Raw genomic sequence first — 20895 nt, forward strand, 5'->3', positions numbered from 1 at the left:
GAACTGGGGGAAAGGTCCAGGATAACGCTGTCGAAATAGTAGACATTATATATCATACCCAGTTCTAGCATATCCCCATTATGGTACTTGAAAAGGTGTTTTATAGGATATCATGGATTTCATTACACTACACTTTTCCGCATATTGTATCGCTATACAGTCTATAACTTCCCTGAGCAGCTTTAAAATCAGGAATTCCCTATCCATTTACCATCCATAATGGCACCCATCAGGGATTTCTCCCTTCCCATCTCCTTTATGTCCAAATTACAAAACATGTTATGGCAGCCATTTAGGCCAACCAGGACATGCAATGTATAACTGTTGTCAGGTGAGAATACAAATATTCTGCAGATGATCTTTTGGCATATATTACTACCTCGCTACTGGCTGAAGTCCAGGTTGGCCTGTTTTGGAGATTAGACCAACTTTAAGATCAACACTACTAAATTGTAAATTCTGAATGTTTCAATGTTGTACTGGCTGTCAAATCTAATTTTTCTTTCATATGGCCATCTAATGGTATCTCATACTTTATGATCAGAATTCTCTACTTACTAGTAACCTACAGTCTTGGAGCCATATAGAATTTTCATAGATTAGTAGGGTCAGCATCCTAAAAATGACCCTGCAGCCCATATTTTCTGCAGACCATCCCTATTCTGGCTTCAAAATTGCTTCGGCATCTTCATTTTGGCCATAGCCCATGAGGTTGGTGTTCCAGACTGTCATGTGAATAAGGGCTCGTTCACATCTGCGCCCCGGCACTCCGTACTTAGGTTTCCGTTTCCTGCCTAAAACACAGGCAGGATACGGAAACCTGCAGGAGTCTCTCTCACCCATTCATTTGAATGGGTGAGAGAGATGTCCGGCCGTGCGCGGCGGTGAGCGTTTTAGGCTCTCCGCCGCGAAACCGGGTTTTATAATCCGGACACAGAGTCGGACATGCAGTACTCTGTGTCCGGATAAAAAAATCCGGTTTCGCGGCGGAGAGCCTAAAACGCTCACCGCCGCGCACGGCCGGACCCGGTCTATGGTTTCCATCTTCTGGCATGCAGAAGACGGAAATCATAGAACGGAGACCCCAAACGCAGGTGTGAACCCAGCGTTATCTGGACATGATTCACTTTTGCCTTCTTCATATTTGTCATAATGGAAAGTTCAAATCACCTTAGTGTCCATTACTCGAGGATACTTCAAACAGGTCTTCCTGGAAGGCACAAAGCCTCTTGGATGGTACCCCTTGTGCTATGACATGACCCAGGGCCGCACCTCTACTGAGGCGATGTGAAGCGCCCGCTTCGGGCGGCGGTCCCGAGGGGGCGGCAGCCCGGGCGTTGTTTATTTTTTTCCCTCACAACCAGCGCAAGGAGAGCTGCCGCTCTCCTTGCGCTGGTTCAGACATCTACGTATCAGCATAGGCGGCGTCATCACGCCACCTACGCTGATACACAGACATCCTGTGCGAGAAGAGGATGCAGCAGCGGGAGCAGCAGTGCGTGGTTGGTCGGTAAGTATAATAACTCTTTTTTTGGTTTATAATAGGCCGCTGCCTGCTGGAGTATCTACCAGCAGGCAGCGGCCTATTTACCATCCCGGACCTGCTCACTGCCACCCCCGCTTCCCCTTGTACTTTAGGCCGCGGCGGGCAGTAGTGAATAGGCCCGGGCCAGTCCGTGATCCCACTGCCGCTATTATAATATTCGGGGGTCTTATACTCCCGAGTATAATAATCGGAGCCCCAGGGGAGGTGAGAGAACATAATAAACACTGATACTCACTTCTCCGGGATCCGGTGTTAATCCAAGCAGGCTTCGGGGCTATATGGTAATGTGTCAGACATCACGTGGTCTGGGATACTACCATATAGGCCCGAAGCCTGTGCTAGTAGTAATAGCCTGTTACTGCTAGCACAGGCTTTGGGCCTGTATGGTAACAGGCTGTTACTGCTACCACAGGCTTTGGGCCTATATGTTACTGCTAGCACAGGCTTTGGGCCTATATGGTAATATCCCAGACCACGTGACGTCTGACACATTACCATATAGGCCCAAAGCCTGCTAGGAGTAAGATCAGATCCCGGAGAGGTGAGTAACACTGTTTATTATGTTCCCTCACCTCCCCTGTGGCTCCGATTATTATACTCAGGGTCTGAAAAGACCCCTGAGTATAATAATAGTTCATGGGTTTGCAACTGTGGCGCATAATAGAGCTTGAAGGGTCCACTGTGGCTCCTGTAACCTCTATTATGCCCCACAGCGGCCCCCTGCAACCTCTATTAAGCCCCACAGTCTATTGTGCCACTGTAGGGCATAATATAGGCTGCAGGGGCTGCTGTGAGATATATATATATATATATATATATATATATATACTGATCGTCCGCCTCAGGCAGCAGAGAGGCTAGGTTCACCACTGACATGACCACAGTATTCAAAGTAATACTTTTTTTCTCCTCTTCATTTTTAATATCCTTGCTACAATAACGTCTTTATAATTAGTGTTGGCTATGTTATTTACATGCTCCTTCTTACTATTCACCTGGATTTGAGGTGCTACCACATGTTTTGTACCATGAACTTCTTGTGGTCATGCAGACTGCTGTTTTGTCTGTCACATTGAGTCCATTATTCCCACCCATACACAGTTATGCCAATTGTAGATCCATGTACACGTGTAACCTTTATTTATCTTAGCTGGATTATTCCTATATTGGCTTTGTATAAAATAACATTTGTAAAACAGAAAAAAGAAAATATAGACATACCACAGGTCGGTGCACATCCCAGAATCCTCTTTCCTGGCTGTCCAGGATCTTTCTTTCAGTTTTATCCTTTTTCCTGTCAATCCTGCAAATGAACAAATTCAAAGTATTTTAGCTTATATTTTGTTTAATATGCTATTTTTTTACTGTCAAATTTCTGCCAGTAGACTTCTGAAATGCAACAATTTAATATATAATGTCATATATATTGGTGCAAATAGTTATAGCTATGGACTTGAGGGCTATTAGAATATACCTGGTTTGACTATATGGAACATTGAGGATTTGCTTAGCATTTGACATGACACCAGTCCAGGACCATTTTGGTGATGCTATTGCAATTTTCTTTCATTTATATCTCGACAATATTTCAACATTATTGATAGGTGCAGATCCGACCACTGAGACCCCATGAACACATGGACAAAAGGTTTGCTATATTTTTCGGGATGCTGCCAACTTCATCAATGTGCTATGTTTAGGGCGTGTACTGGTTTCATTGAGGAGTTCCAACTGAGGTATAGAGTCTTAAAGGCAACGACGGTACATATGAAATAAGCATGCAAATAAGCTTTTCTACAGCAAGAAGAAAGCAGTCTCCTTTGTGCCACATATAGGTAGCTACCCGGTAAGTGAATGTGCATATTATGTTCAGTTTTGTAACTGAACAGTCCCTTAACTCCAATTGTGCTGAGTTGAAATGCCAGGCAACACATGGTTGAAGGTGGTATAGTCTTGCAAAAGATGAAGGCTATAGTACTAAACACTTTACTGTCACAATGTTGGAAATCCCAGTGGTAACCAACATCATAAAGACTCCATACAGTAATTCTGCACAATATGATTTGCTGAGGTTTAAGATCTCTTGGTATTGTAACAGATGACTGATAACCAAATTAGATGAAAGTACATACTTGCTTCAGATTTAATGACATTTCCCTCATGATCCTTTTGTCTGATCTACAATGATCTGTATATTTTTCTCTGCCAACCTACACTATAATGACTGTGTCAGGTTTCCATTTCTTTTTTAAATGGAAGCATAGAAACCTGATGGAAAAACACAAATATTTAAAGAGCCAGTGGCGGACACACCATTGGTGCAACCTGTGCAGCAGCACAAGGACCTAGTAGGTCAGCGAGCCTATCATCCTCAACATCAGCTTTCTACTGTATACTAGACAGCAGGTAAATGCCTAAGCTAATAAACTTTTTTGCAGATCTTGTTTGGCTACAACGTTGGAAAAATATAATGTTATGGCTTTCGCAATGAACAGATCAAGCATTATATTTATAAGGGGGTAAATACTAGGTCTTTATTATGTGAGCAATGGAACTGATATAACTACTGGATTGCCTTTACCATGATCCCAGCATGCTTTGCTTCTGTATTTACAGACATGACAAAGGGCTGCGTTTTACTAAAAACACAAAAACCCCGAAACGTGTTATCGTTTAAATAAAAGCATCATTATTCTTCACATCATTTGCTTGTCGTATTTCCACGAGGAGTGTGCCACCCCGGGTTTTTTTTGTACTGTATATCAGTTCCATTGCTCACACTATTCGTCTACCAACAAGATACAGCCTTCGCCAGCCAGTCAGTTACAACAGGTGTGTTTTGCGACCTCCATATCACCCAAAAGTAAAAGAACCTAAAACTTCTAATGCCCCTGAATATTGGGAAGTGTGTTCCTTGGTCGAATTTGGAGGTTCTTAACCACGGACCATAAAGCACTATACGTTTATAGTTCCACCCAAGGAGCGCACCCAATCTGTGTTTTTTTTCCCTCCAAATCCTGCGAGGTCTTTATTACGCATTCACTATATATCTATAGCATACAATCTCAGTATTACATGAAGTATACTCTTTTAAGTCTACCATGAGCCAGATTTACACTGCATAACACAGAATAACAGCGTCTGTAACTCTTTTATATGTCAGGTTTATTCATATTATCCTCATCATATAATTACTTCATTTATTAAAGTCAGCTTCCAAAGCGTCCTCTTGGTTTAGCATAGCTAGGCAAGCTGTCACATTATACTAATTCATTTCATATGATTGCTATTAACATGCAGATTTTGGCTCGTGTCCATTCCTCAGGCGCATCATGAGATTATCTGATTTATTTTGTTTTCTTAAATACGATGCATGTGATTAGTCTTGTTTCTACTCATATACTGTAATGTACACTGAATGGCCACTTTAATAGACATCCATCTAATAGCCAAGGGACCTCATTTGGCCTTCAAAACCGCAGCAATCTGTTATAGCATTCACAGCCATCATCAACAGGTATCCGAGGACCTAGGGTGTGCCAAAAACCATTTCACCAAAGACCATCACTTCACCTTTACCAGCCTGAACTGTTGACACCTGACCAGAAGGGTCATCAATTCATAACACTGGCACCAAATTCTGACCTTCCCTTCTGCTTAATGCAGCAGATATCTCATATAGCCAAGCAACGCTTTTCAATGCCCGCTGATCCGATGTTTGCACTTCTTGTCCACTGGAGTCTCGCCTTTCTGCTTCTCTTTGACAGAAATGGCACAGAAATTTATTGTCTGGTGTTACAGCCCATCTGTGGTAAGGAATGATGAGTTGGGCAGACACAAGAGTTGGCCACAATCATTGCATTTGGCAGCAATCTGCCTGACATACAGTTGTTGTTAACACTATTAGCACCCCTGAATATTAAGTAGAACATGTTATATAGCTCCTGAAATAAAGTGTTTTCCTATATATATATATATATATATATATATATATATATATATATATATATATACATTTTGTTTAAAACAAATGAAAAAATGAGACTGTGGCTACATTTACCTGAACAATGTGTAAAACATCAGTCAAAAATATACATATTTCACGCCTCATGCACCCGTTTTCACTGATGAAAATGAGAAAGAAATAGAAGATGTCCTGCTGGTGGTCCGTTAAAATGGACCGTCAAAATATCAGTTATGTGAATAGCCCCCATTCACATGAATCAATTTGAATGCAGCCGTGTACCAGGCTATATTCTCGGTTGTGTGAGTAGTACTTAACTTGTGCTGCTTAAATACAGACTCACCAATCCCAGCTCATACTAACTGTTTGGAAGACACAGAATTGGGAACAGTGGTGAAGGAGGGAGCCATCACTCCCTGATTCTTCATTCCGCCTCTTTCTCATCTGATGGCAGCTTGGAAACAGACAGGGATGACGTAGTGACTGAAGTGGAACATGGGAGGTGAAAATGAGTTTCTTGTGCATTTTGTGTCCGTGTTATATACTAGGTTTCAGCAGATTTGACCCAGCAAATTTGATACCAGAACTAGATAGGCAAAGTGTAAAAGAAGCTAAACATACCTGGCTGACTGGTTATGCTGGGTGATACCATACTGGGCAGTGGGCTCACACTGAAGATACCTGTTATGAGTTATGTAGTTATGTATATATTACATTGTGTCTAGTTATAAATGTCGGTCATTGTTGTATTTATGTATTGTTTTAATCTGAGTTGAGTGTGTCTTCTGCCTATACTAACTAAATTCACAATGCACATTCCAGGATGCTAGTAATTCATTAGGCCCAAGATGTTAATTCCACTATAGTCAGTCACATTTATTTACAAATAAATGCCAAATGCCTTTGTATCAGTGTCATACTAGACACCATGGCCACTTTTCTCAGCCTTCTATCTGGGAAATCTATAGAAAGGAAAAGACATGCATGTCATAACTCATGTTTTATAACCATTTGCTTGGTCTCCACCCTGGAGCCAAACATCTGAATTTTAAACATTCATTATCACTTCAAATCACATTTCTGTGATTAGAATTTCACCTGCATGTTTGGTATGCTTGGCCTGGTAAATATATTTGGCATATCATTCTGATATGAGGTACTCACCCACAGTTATGAGGTACCCACACAAATTTATGGACTGCGTTCATATAATTATCCAGCCCTGATGCCCAAAAGTGGACTGGATTAGGATTCTTACAAAGTTGTTTATGTACTGGGCTCCCTTTGTCTGATACCTGGATAAACAACCAAGCTTGTAGTCTGCACTCTTTCTTCACCAATCTCCATGGCCAGGCTTGAAAAATGACTGTTTTTTTTATTATTCTTTTTTAATTTTTTTTATTTTGTATACCATTTTTCTTGTGTGTGTTTCTTTTGTTTCCTTTTTGCAACTATAAGCACTGTACTTTTTGTGTATAATAAGTCTTAAAATGTAATCAGACTATACTTGACTCTAAGAAGTCCTCAAATTCTTGAACAGCGAAAATACATAACAATAGTGGACCCACAAATTACAGTCATGTGAATGGGGCTTTACAGACCTTGTACTGAAAGGTAAAGGTCTCTGCATTTGGTACTTTTGAGCAATTAATGTTCACTACTTATATCGCACAGGATCTGTTTTATAGTGACCATGCATCGTTATTACAGCCTGTACTAATATTATGTCTGCTATAAAACAGATACTGTGTGATATAAATAGTGAAGGGACCCCACAGTACAATCTACCCCACAGTGGCCCCCACACACAGCACAATCTGCCCCGCAGTTCCCCCTCCCACACAGTACAATCTGGCCCGCAGTGGCCCCCACACACACTACAATCTGCCCTGCAGTGGCCCCCACACACACTACAATCTGCCCTGCAGTGGCCCCCACACACACAGTACAATCTGGCCCGAAGTGGCCCCCACACACACAGTACAATCTGCCCCGCAGTGGCCCCCACACACAGTACAATCTAGCCTGCAGTGGCCCCTACACAGGATTATACCTGCACCAGAAATCCTGCACCAGATTCCTCGTTAGTGAGCGATCAAGGCGACCGCACGTCTGCCAGCAGAGGGGGCTCTGTATGCTCTCTCTGGCACGCACGCGTGCCATAGGTTCGCCATCACTGGCCTAGGACAACTCCAGTAACAGCACTAGGAGGACTGAAACTAATATTTTTACCACACAATTAGCTGTCCCCTGACCTGTTAGCTAGGTGGGTGTAAACTATACAGCTTGTTTTTTATATACTACACAGAGTCACATACTATGGCACATGTAGTGTATTTCTAAGTACTCAACTGTGCTTGTGTGTTAAAACAGTATGTTGTTGTTTCAGTATGTGGTTTTTTTTGTAGAATCTCATAATTCGTTTTCATAGAAAATGATTGCTTTCACAAAACAAGTGTAAGCACTGGTATATGTAAGGAAGAAAACCGATGACCTTGAATTCCCTCTATTCCAAACTGAGAATAGAAAACAGCAGTACCACTGAAGTCCACTAGGTGTTGCATAGAGACCAGACATTGAAAGTACCATTAGCATACATTATAATTTGTATATCACACTAAGGCTGGTTTCACACTACAGTATGTAGTATGTACTATATTCCCGTTCTGTCATTGCATCAGAACCAATGATATTACAACTGAACAATTGAGAGCTACAAATGGAAGCCTTACTAAACAGAGAAAAAACATTAGTGAGTGCTTTATATTTATCCTTTGAGTCTCTACTCCGGGTTTTGGCTAAAAGTAAATTATCAAAAATAATAGCATATGGGCTAAAGTCATTTAATATATTTGTGTTATATCTTACTTGACTTGTGCCTCGGCTTGCATAAAGATGAATTCCCATTTTCTTGCAAATGCCCGCTGAAGTCTTGCTAAATTCTCCTGCCAATGAGTAAAAGAGACCAAAAAAGAAATATTTAACATGTAAATAATGTATTATACTATGCTACTGTGAAAGCAATCTTTGGCTAATGCACGACCATTAGAAAAGATCTTGAGCCAAGTACTGGATATTATATCCTAAAACATTTTGTTTGGCTTGCGTCTTCATTGGACTAGAATGAAATAAAGGAATGACAGGCTTTACTTCTGTACATTTTAGGCTGATTAAGGCTTTCTATTTTCAGCACATACAATCTCCTAAAGCTTTTACATTGGGGAAGTTATACTTTGGCATGACTAATTTATATCCACAATGAATATACTGATGAATACATCTTGTTACCGACATTAACTTGCCTCAGAACACAATTTTTCTTGTTTTGTCAGGGTATTAGGTCTCTAATGGCCGGTGAAAGATCTGTGTGGATACGTTTTAGCCAAACTCCCATTTTGTTATTAAACCAGTTTATAAAACACACGCAAACAAACAACACAAAGCCTTACATAATAAATAATGCATACTTCAGTATTAGATGGGGATTTGGTTGTGACACTCGCTAGACGTAAAACCTGTTGATAAACTCCCGAATTTGCTTCAGAATTTTGAATAACTTTCCTAACCATCCCACATCCATGTGATATTTTGGATAAGTTTACAATCGAGAATTTGGAGAGGAATTTGAGGCGGTCTTCTGGCAAAGATCACTCTCCAAAAACCAGCCCCATGGAACTTGTCTGAAGCCTTGGCTTTCAGGGCCCCTTCACACGGCCCTGTGTATTTTGGCTAAAATACACGTGTTAAAATAAGACTCCCATTGACTTCAATTACATTTACATTTGTATTTTGACGTGATTTTTTTACACGGGTAAAAAAATGTCATTGAAGTCAATGGGAGTCTTATTTTACACATGTATTTTGCCAAAATACACGCGCATTTACTCTGTGTGAAGGGGCCCTCAGACGTGATGCCTTATGTCACAGTCTGTGCAAGAATGAGTAGGATGCTTCTTTTTTCAATGCACTGAATAGCCAGATTTCAGGCAGAATTTGGAGCAGATTTGGGTTGTTTTTTCATCCCCCACAAGGATCAGCTGTCCCGGGCTGCTTCTGGCGCCCAAAAGCAATTGGCTCTGTGCCCTGTATATAGGCTGAGCGCCACTGCAGCTCAGCTCCTATTGACTACAAAGGTAGCTGAGCTGCAGTACTGGCACCTGGCCACTGTACAAGGCAAAGAGCCAATTGGCTTCACACTGTATATAGTACAGCATCAGCAACGCCTTTAAAGCTAGGCTTCAATTGCATTGTCATAACACATCCATGGGACCTATGTAAATTTGGTTCATTAGACGTGCTTGGGATGGGATTTACGTCCATAATATGAACCCTATAATATCAATGTATTATGGCCATGTAAATTGAAATGTACCTATTTGGTTTGTATGTCCATGAAAATGGTCAAAGATAGTGCATGTCAGATTTCTGACAGTCTGTGAAAAACAGACCATATAAAAACCAGACACTTGAACAGACAGATTGGATTCAACGTGTTCTCAAAAAAAGTGCACGTTGCATTTATTCACATGACAGACAACTTGACATGTGACATCCATTTTTTTTGAATAGCTATCACATGTAAAAGCCATGAAGGTCTATGGGTATAAATCACATAGCCATTTATTTAAATCATGGATTCTATAATGGCCAAGTGAAGGCCATTTCATAAATGGTGGATCAAAGTACGGACAAATGAATTTCTATGGGTCCATACACACAGCCATAGTTTTTGCGACTGTGTGTCTTGGCCATAGTGAAGAGCCACAAAATATGGAGCAGTACCTGTACCTGTCTGTATTTGCGAGTTGTTCCATTCAATTTAAAGAGGACCTTTCACCGACAGTGCACTGTCGGCTTTCCAGCAGTATATAGAACTGCCTGTGCGCAAATCGGTGAAAGGTCCTTTTTAATGTACAGGTCAGTGAAAACCATGAATAACACACATAGCAATCTGTGTGACATCGTGCCATTTTTACGGACCCATGAACTGCACATGGTCGTGTTCAGGAGTTTTAGAGGCTGTAGAAGAATGGTCATGTACAAGTTTTAGAAGAATTGCAAAATAAATTAACCATGAATGTGACTCTGAATGGCATTGGCAATTCTCTAATGTATAAATAATACATAAATTTTATATATATCAAATGAAAAAAATCTTTAAAGGGGCTCTTTCATTGGGAAAGTCATTTGTAACTAATCACATCCTTGCATAGCCTTTAGAAAGTCTATTCCACACCTACCTTTAGTATGTAAATTGCAATCAGTGGATTCTGAATAACTCTATTTTTATTCATATGCTAATTAGACTGGTGCACAATGCATCATGCACCCTCTTTGCTATTGTTTCCTATGAGCACAGTCCAGGCTGCTGCTGATGACTCAGCTTCCTGTTTGCACACACAAATAGGAGATAATAGCAGGGAAGAGTGCTGCTGGGAACTTCTTGTGCTGGCTGGAGGCTCATTAGCATATAGATAAAAATGGACTTATTCAGAAACCACTGAGGCAATCTATATACTAAAGGTAAGTGTGAAATAGCATTTCTAAAGCCTAAACAAGTATGTGATTAGTAAAAAATGACTTTTCTCAGTGATAGAGCCCCTTTAATTTATTTGCAACATAAAATGTTTTAATAATCTTCCAAACTGAAAATGTTTGTAGATTTCTAAAAAGGGAGTTATCTAAGTACTGTGTAACTTACCTGTTTTCTCTTAACCCTCAATTTCTACCAGTTGTAAGGGGGTGAGGCCTCCTGCACATGACAGTGATGTTTTTCATGGATGTAACGGCCATTAAAAAAAAAAGATTATCAATGTCCATTTTTGATGACTTTTTTGCATTAGTTTTGTATCCATTGCATCCTCTGTTTTGTATCAGTTTTTACTTGTTTCATGTCAGTTAAAAATGGATCCCATAGACTTGCATTGGATCCATTTGAGAGATATAAAAAAACGAACAGTGAAAAAAATGGACATGTGAATTGACAGATTGAATTCAATGGATATGTGATGGACACTGCAAAGCCATTTGTCACATGTCTGTTTTTCACTGTCATGTGCAAGGGCCCTAAGACTAGGAATACACAAGAAATATGCAACTCCTGCCACAACATCAATGTTTTATCAACAATAACAAAAAATCAAGTTATGTCCTAAAGTTATGTCAAGGTATGTCTAAATGCAAAAAAAAAAAAAAAAAAAAATCAACAAAAATTACATATTACATTAGAAAACATGTAGTTTCCTTTCTATCTACAGACTATGATCTTGGTATACCTACGGCTTCATAATCTGCTAACTCCAATCTTGCTTTGTTCTGCATGGTCCTCTTGCATAGATATATAGCTATAGGAAGACATAAAAATAAATAAATAAATGTACTTTTATACAATGAAGATTTTAAAATATTGCTATTGAATTAAATCCATAAATATAACTAAATTTGAAAAAAGAATTAATTATACAGTAGTTAGACCTACCATAGTCTGTGTTTTCTGGTTCCCAGCAGTTTGAAGGCCAGAAATATGGAGCCTAAAAGAATAGAGAATTGGTAAATATATATGGGCTGTGTATATAATATATATCATATTTAGATAGCATATTTTGCACAAGATAAGAAAGATATGGTATAGCATAAGATATCATCTGGTTACTGATGCTTTTCCACAATGCATTGTACTTGGCTGCTATAGCTTTTTGCTACATCACCACAGGTATACGTGCAATTGACATATATTTAAAATGTGGCTATAGGAAAGCATAGAGTACTATACAAGATTGACTAAAGAGAGAAGAACCAACCTGTGGTAGCATGATAAAGGGTATTTGTTACCACAGGCCTGTGCTCAAACAGCATTGGGGTGTTTCCAGTGCTGCGAGAAAACTCTCCAGCGACGGCCTCTTCTTTCTCTGGAACACCTCTTTCCGCAACGTGTTCTTTTGATGGCTTCCTTTGGCTTTATATGGCACACATGCGCATGCGGGCATAGCCGACTTCACATGCCTGTGGCCATTTTCTTGTGGCCGCTTACACAGTAAGGGCGGCCACAAGAAAATGGCCACAGGCATGTGCAGTTGGCTCTGCCCGATGGCAGAGCCAACTGCGCATGCATGCCATATAAAGCCAGAAGAAGCTATTGGATGAAAATGTCATGGAGAAAGGCGTTCCAGAGGAAGAAGAGGCCATCGCTGGAGAGTTTTCTTGCAGCACTGGGGACATGCCCAGTGCTGTTTAAGTGCCATCTAAAGGTAGAAGAAGAATAGACTTTCTTAAGGCTATTCCTACGTGTTAGGGGGAAAAATTATATTAAAATGATGTTTTAATGATTGAATCCCTTTATAAAAACCAAAAACCAAAAAAACAAGAACAAAAAAACACCCAAAACATGGCTCCTTTTTCCCCAAAAACAGCGACATGGCGATCCTCGTTTCTGGTATTGCATCCTAACTCCACTGAAGTAAATGGAGCTGAAATATAATAAAAACCTCAATCATATACAGGTATGCTGCTATTTTTGGTAAAATCTTTTTAAAATGTTTGTAAAATATTGAACAACCCCTACATATAATACAAAAAAAAAAATGTGTTATGTTCAAGTTTCCCTACAAATTTACATCAATTGCAGTCATTTTATGAGCAGAACATGTTGCAATTTTTTCTATTGCTATACTCTTCTATAATATTGTCATATTCTAAACCTGCTATGAAATATATAGTAAAGATGTGACTGCACAAGTCGCAGTGAAGACAAATAGTGACAGTAACATGACTGTAGACTGCTTTGGAATACGCTGTCATTGAAGCACAGACACTTTACTGCCAAGCACATTGTGGAGATAAATTAGATTTACTGTATTTCAATATGAAGTACATTGTATACTCTCTAACTCCTGTATTGTCATTTTTAGTGAAAGGCATCTATAGTTTTCCAGTAACCTTAAAATATACATAAATAAATAAAAATGCACACAAAAACCGTAGTCCTAGGGGGTAGAGAATGGCTGGGATGGCATGGTGTGACAGACGCTCCAGTTATTGAGAAGGATCCTGCCCTTGTCTGACCCCTGCTTACTTGCAGGCTAATTAGATGAGGCTTGACAGTGCAATGCTTGAATATTAATGCTCCTTTATGAAATGTGCAGACAACTATGTTATGAGTCTGTGCTAATAATTCATGTATGCATTAGGTTTAAAAGCTTAAAAAGCAAATTGTTAGGTTCTGTGATTTAATCGTAATGACTACAGAAGCCCCGTATAGCAAAAGATAATACAAAGCTTAACTTTACTTGTAGGAATCATTCTTCTGTGAAAGGCTAGATGTGCATTTAGTGTACTTTATGATCAGTCCTAAATAGGATAGTAAAAATGTAACTATTCTTTGTGACCATGGGAAGACTAACAAGTCCTGTTGTAAGTCTTCCTTCCAGGATACAAGATGTTTTTCCCAGGGCTACACATATTCCCAGGTATCAGGTAGTGAATTCACTTAGAATTTGTTGTTAGTAACTAAATTGATTTATATTGAAGTATTTGGATGTTCTTGTTGCCTGGACATTATTTTGTCTTATTAAGATATTATTAGAGATTATTATATATTTTTATAATCATCAAATAGGCTCCCTTACTAGTCCAAAGGACTCCTATAATTTAGGCCTCATGACCTGTAACATATTTTAGCATCTCTCACATTTCTGTTTTTGGAGCAATGGAAATTGATGGGTACATGTACACATCTGTATTAAAATCAACACTGAATACCGTCCATTTCCATGCCCTATATATGTTTATTTTCTGGCCTGATGGACCTAAAACTCTATGATTCAGTTTTTGGCTAATATACCAGGGTCGTTAAAAGTAGATTAGTGGGTTACATAAAAATGGGCCAATGAAGTTCATCTAATTTTTTAAATGACACTTAAAGAGGACCTTTCAACATTTGGGGCACATGCGGTTTAATACACTGTTAGAAAGCCAACAGTGGGCTGAAGTCAGTGCACTATCGTTTTTCCTCGTTCTGTGCCCCCTTTGAAGAGCTACCGGTGCCGATACCGTAACTCTTCAATTTCAGAAGGACGTTTCTGACAGTCAGTCAGAAATGCCCTTCCTTACAGAAGTGTCTATAGCGTTATACTATGAGAGAGGGGGGCGTTCCTCACCGCTCTCACAGCACAGCACTATAGATGCTGCTGTGAGGAAGGCCGTGCCTGACTGACTATTGGTGCCGGTACTGCTATGGTACCGGCACCAATAGCTCTTCACCTGTGAAGTGCGCTGAATTCAGTGCACTGATGGTTTTCTAGCGGTATACAAAACTGCATGTGCCCCAGATGGTGAAAGGACCTCTTTAAAAACGAATATCAAATGGACATTAGCGATTTCTAGGCTGCCCCTTGACCTTATATGTCCAGATGATCAATTAACCACAAAGGGCAGGGAACTGCATGAGCTACTTGGTCATAGCAGACCCAGCTCAGTTCTTTAGTAAGAGATAAGAGGCAGTGTTCCTCCTGTAACGGGGGCTAATTTATCCCCAGTTATAGGAGAAAACATAAAAAATTACCGTATGGGGGTACAATGTGTATTAAAGAAAAAAAAAGTGGAAAAAAAACACCATAAATCACCACACCAGGCCCTCATCACAGGTTCTAGCCCCTGCTCCTGTCAACAGAACAATAACTGTCACATATGTAAAATATACTGAAACGGAGAATGAAAATTATTTAAAACAGACACATTTCACCTCTTTTGTTTACATTTTCAGATGTTAAAGAAAATAAACATAGAAAAACAGAAAAATAAATACCTATTTATCACAAAAAAGGTGCAAAAATTTGAATAACACAAAGAAAAAAAATGGTAAAGCCCTCAAAACTGCATGTCTGAAAAGAGCAAACAAAAATGTATCCAGTCCTGAACTAGGAAAAATAGCCCATTCCTAAAATTATTAGAAACACAACGGCCAGAAAATGGATGAAAAATAAAGTGAGATATGGATATGGAACAGACAGTTTAATCTGTTTTTTTATGTCCTTTTTTATGTCATTGTTCATGTTCATGTGACCTTACAGTCATCTGCCACACGCCTTCTGTCAGTTGCTGCCATTGAGATAGTGCACAGATACTGTACAGCTTAGAGATGCAGTGGTCATAAACTGATGCTGCCTTGTCATACTTGTCTCTCTTTTCATGACTTTTGGCATACACAAAGTTATTTCAATTGTACCACAAAGCTAAAGTTTCAGTAGAGCCCCAGTGTATCAACGTTGTGTTTGATGTCTAAGACCACTGTTATTTTTTATATCACAAAATACATTCCCCCTATTCAGTTTGTGAAAGTTTCAAGTTAAAGAACTGAACTTGAAACATAAATGTTTTGCAAAAAATATAATATTTTTTAGATCTAGGATAAGGCCATTTCTCCCCAAAAAATGAGACAATCTTCTGCTCTAGTAATTTCCTAATCATTAAATACACTATAGATTTCACACTCATGAATTTTAGATAGAATTTCTAAGATTACAGATACTGAGATAAAGGAAAGCGCATAGCTAAAGACTCATGAGTCCTGGTGCAAAAGTTCAGCTTGAGGCCCCACCCATTCACTGCGCAACTATCTCTCACTCTGACTGCCTGTGGCCGGCACATAACCTTCAGCATTGTATTCTATAAGACTTTGAACAGCGCAGCTAGGGACCAGAAAGTCAATACAGAGCCACAGCAAATAAATATTAATGGACAGCACCCTAATAATGAAACAGAGCATTATGGCCGGGGTCCCACGGGCCGGAAGCACCGTAATTTGCCCACAGCGTAAAAAATCGTGGCGTCATACATTAACTGCAAACTTGATGGGATTCATGCGAATCCCATGCTCACTTTGCATTTAAAACTGCAGTGTGGACATGCTGTGATTTCCATAACCGGCGCGGTTTTGGAAATCGCAGCATATCAGTTATAACTATGGCTTTCCCATAGATATAATGGTAACAGAAAGTCCGTGAACTTTCTGTTCAAAGCGCTGCGGGAAGAACTGCAATGCGTTCCAGCCACGATTGTTCCCGCAGCGCTTTAGCGCAGCGTTTCCGGCCCGTGGGGCCTTAGCCTCATGGTTGTTATTTACTTTGGTTATTCCAATGGCAGAATCTTCCTGTTTCCTCCCCGAACTGATCATACAGTTCAGTAAATGGAGAAGATAGAGAGGTATGTGCAGCTGTAACTGTATAGCTGCATAGTTCTTTACATGATTTGGAAGAACAATTCAGTACATAACATAACGATCAGTCACCACCACAACCCTTATAACTATGCCACTGGATCAATTTAACAAATATTTTAAGTAATGTTAACAAAAAACTCTTATTTAACTCTTTAACTCTTATTTTGCTAAAAGTTTTTTGTTTATTAAGGCTACATGCAACTATGTCAAAAACATTGAACTTCAACTGATTATTTACTGTCAACAATAGATTTCTTTGAGAAGACTATATATATCACACAGATATACTGTATATATACTTTTTAGATATAACATTGAGAGGCTTGTCCCCTTGGTTGCACACATACATACAAATAAAGTGCACAATATTGGTAATAGGAGGCAGAAAGTTAGATATTCTATTGACCAGCAGAAGAAGTTGTTGCAAATACTATTAATAAACACAGAAGCTATGTATACCATCAGAGTACATCAGGGACCAAATGCTTAGAGGTTGTCCAATAATAGAAAAATGCTTTGCTCTATCCAGAAACAGCAGCACTCTTGTCCATGGGCTGAAAATAGCATCTCATGTTGGACAATGAATATAACATCACTAAAGATGTGTATAGTAATCTCATTATAGGGAGATATAAACAGTAGTAATGATGGTACCATATATTTATTTAACGCATATCTAAACTTTCAAGCAACTTTTCCTTTTCTGACAGCATTTGTCACATTAATAAATATTGTAAAGCCGTACTCCAGTGAGAAGCTGGAGATAGAAACAAGGTAAAAAAAAGAAAAAAAGAAGTGACAGTAGTGGATATCAGTGTTAGACTTAACTGACAGACGTGAAAATCAATTAATAAAGCACATTACATAATTAATGTCCCACATGCACCAGAAAATCAAAAGTTTTTCTAAACTTTGGTTATGCTTTATATATTGAAGAATTTTATAAATAGGTCTGGCTGCACATACACTGTGGACTGGATTATGGCTGCAAGTCTGTAGTTGTTTCCATTATACATATTATATTTACGATATTATATTTAATGATTGTTAAACTATATAGCTTAGATTTCATTATAAGTATAAGAATATGAATATGAATTTTAGAGCAACTTGGTAAAGTATTATTTAAAAACCATGTTTCCTTGCAGAAATATCACAATAATCTACTTGTACTAGCACCTGTTCAAGTTCAAAATATATAACTATGCGTGTCATTCTAGTACGGTTCAGTTAGTCAGGTATGCCCAGGATACAGTAAAAGGATCAAGGATATAATTTAGACTGGAATGAAATGGTTATATTGCTTCTACATCTGCTTCTCTGGGAGAAAGTCAGGAGGATACAGTACAGCTTCTGCTGTATCCTTAGTGAAAAAAGAAGGGATTATTTAGTATGAACAGCCCAGCAACAACATGAACAACCCATGGACAACATTGCTGGCCTGCACAGTGACCAGCTTGCAACCCCATAAAACATTTTTTAGATAGAATTATTTCCCAATATCAGTTGCACAATTTTTACAGTATGGATCAACTATATGCAAACCATGTACAAACCAGAAGGCTGTATTCACACAGAGAAACGCCAGGCGTTTTTTGTGTGTTTTTTGCACATAGCGCCGCGTTAACGCCCCGCTATTTTGCGGTGGCATTGCCCGGCGTTAACGCCGCGTATACGCGGCGCTACGCGGCGTTAACGCGGCACTATGTGCAAAAAACACACAAAAAACGCCTGGCGTTACTTTGTGTGAATACAGCCGAAGAGTGTATGACAACACTGTTTTAGAAAAAGAAGTTCTATAAGCATATATGGATATGGTAATGAAGTGTCTAAATTATTTTCATGTAACATATTGAGCTGTTCATGACTATGACCAAATATTCAGCTGTCACTTACCTGAAAACGGTAAAAGGTTCCATCATCCTTCAGTGTGAGGACGTGATCTGATATGGGGAAGATGTAACCTTGGGCTGCTATAAGGCTTCCTAAATGTATTGCTTCCACTGTAAGAATCACACAAAGCATGGTTAGTTATGTACATCTGTTACTTAGATACCCATTAAATAATGAATAGCTAAAATTATATAACATTGTTTTCCAAGCAGACACTTTTCTATTCACTTATATTCATGCATGCAGGATACAAAATAAAAGTTTATCGATTGTTTCTCAATGTCACACAGTTAGTAGGTCTGTTGTAAGAGCTCTGCAGTCAATTTATGATATGGACTGCTTAAAGTACAATATTCTTTTCATACTAAACCTTGATTTAAAGGGGAATCCTAACAAATACAAATGATTGCACATCAACAAACTGACAATAAGGCAAGGTGTTAGGGTATGTTCACACAAAGTTTTTTGGAGCAGATTTTGACGCGGAATCCGCCTCCCTATCTTGCCACGCTTGCCTCCACTTGACTGCCAGCATAGGTGCTACCTACTTACTATCATCTGGCCTTCATCCTTCAAAACCCTGGTATACTCTAAAGATACATACAGTTAGACCCCATTCTGTATATGCAAAAAAAAAAAAAACAACAACAACTGGGTAACACTTAAAGGTAACTTCTCATCACATAAATGCAGTCTTATCTGCAGGTATCATGTTAGAGCAGGAGGAGCTGAACTGATAGATATATAGTTTAGGGGGCATTCACACGGAGTAACGCTGGGCGTGTATCACAGCCGTACACGCCGACATTACGGCAGACTGCTGAACATTTCCCATTCACTTCAATGGGAGCGCTTGTAAACGCCGCTGTTACGACCGCTCCCATTGAAGTGAATGGGAAGTGTTCGTCAATCTGCCGTAACGCCGGCGTGTACGGCTGTGATACACGCCCGGCGTTACTCGGTGTGAATGCCCCCTTAGTGGGAAAAGATTATGTAGAACTTGTCAATTGCTCATTTATTTCTGTGTTTTTCTATGCTTAGAAGAGTCTGTTGGGCGGTTCTATCAGTGATTGCACTTGGCTGCACATACAAAGATAGCTGTCAGTCACTGATAGGCCATGGAATTAAATTACTGCTTCTAAGTATAGAAAAATCAGAGAATTAAATTGATAAAAGACAAGTTATATTGAATCTCCCCCCCCCCCCCCAAAACTGTATCAATCTGCTCAATCAGCTGCTCCTGCTCTATAACATGCTGCCTGCATTTTATGATGACAGGTTTTCTTTAATTTACCCAGTATCATCCTCTATGATTGGGGAGCTGTATGTATACCTTTGTGTGAATTTGTTGACCTGGTTTTATCCACATCAATGTACTGGTATCTGCAGATATGGGGGTAGTAAGTGTTTTATTATTGGAATGTGTGACATATCCACAGAGTTGTGGTCAATAGCTGTCACTCAGACTGGTCCTTTGTCATAAGTGGTATACCCCAGGATTCAGTGCTAGGTCAGCTGTTAAGCTTAAAGAGGACCTTTCATGTCCTCAGGCACATACGGTTTTATATTCCGCTCGAAAGCCGACAGTACACTGAATTCAGCGCACTGTTGGCTTTCCAGTTATATGCCTCAAGAGAAGAGATCGGTGCAGTTACCAATATCTCTTTACAGTCAGAAGGGCATTTTGAACAGTCTAGCTGGGCTAGGAACACCCCTTCTGATAGTACTGTGCATAGCTCTGACTGTTAGAGGGGGTATCCTTAGCACCCAGCCATGATGCTAACCTGTGAGGAATGCCCCCCCATTATTAGTTTATAGATGAGTACTGTCAGGAGGGGGGCAATCCTCACAGGTTAGCGTCATGGCTGGGCAGTAAGGACAGTACAGAACTAAGGACAGTACTGGCAGGAGGGGCGTTCCTCACAGTCTGGCCCTTCTGACAGTGAAGAGATATCAGTAACTGCACAGATATCTCTTCTCTTGGGGCACATAACGGGAAAACCGACAGTGTGCTGAATTCAGTGCATTGTCAGCTTTCTAGTGGTATATAAAACCGCATGTGCCTGAAGACATGAAAGGTCCTCTTTAATTTTTGAAGATGACACCTAACTATGTAATATTGTGCAGTCTATGGAGGATATGCATAACTTATAAGCAGTGTGTCTGAGCACCAACAAGACAAATGAGGTTCAATGTGGATAATTGTAAAGTTATGTGTCTGAGTAAAAATAATCTGCATTCAACATATGTCCTGGTGGGGGAAAGTTAGGAGAATCA

The 20895-nt window shown here is 39.5% G+C and overlaps 1 protein-coding gene across 2 annotated transcripts in view; it reads right to left on the minus strand.

Annotated features, from left to right (window-relative positions):
- Nucleotides 1-20895, minus strand: part of RGS6 (regulator of G protein signaling 6) — a 329404-nt gene that overhangs the window by 53064 nt on the left and 255445 nt on the right. For both annotated transcript variants that reach the window (XM_075282891.1, XM_075282890.1), the window contains exons 5-9: nucleotides 18622-18728; nucleotides 11989-12040; nucleotides 11790-11854; nucleotides 8379-8455; nucleotides 2768-2849 (exon numbers count right to left, since the gene is read on the minus strand). In XM_075282891.1, coding sequence (XP_075138992.1) covers nucleotides 2768-2849; nucleotides 8379-8455; nucleotides 11790-11854; nucleotides 11989-12040; nucleotides 18622-18728 — 383 coding nt within the window. The remainder of the gene's footprint in view (nucleotides 1-2767; nucleotides 2850-8378; nucleotides 8456-11789; nucleotides 11855-11988; nucleotides 12041-18621; nucleotides 18729-20895) is intronic.

Source organism: Leptodactylus fuscus, chromosome 7 (assembly GCF_031893055.1).
Source record: "Leptodactylus fuscus isolate aLepFus1 chromosome 7, aLepFus1.hap2, whole genome shotgun sequence".
NCBI lineage: Eukaryota > Metazoa > Chordata > Amphibia > Anura > Leptodactylidae > Leptodactylus > Leptodactylus fuscus.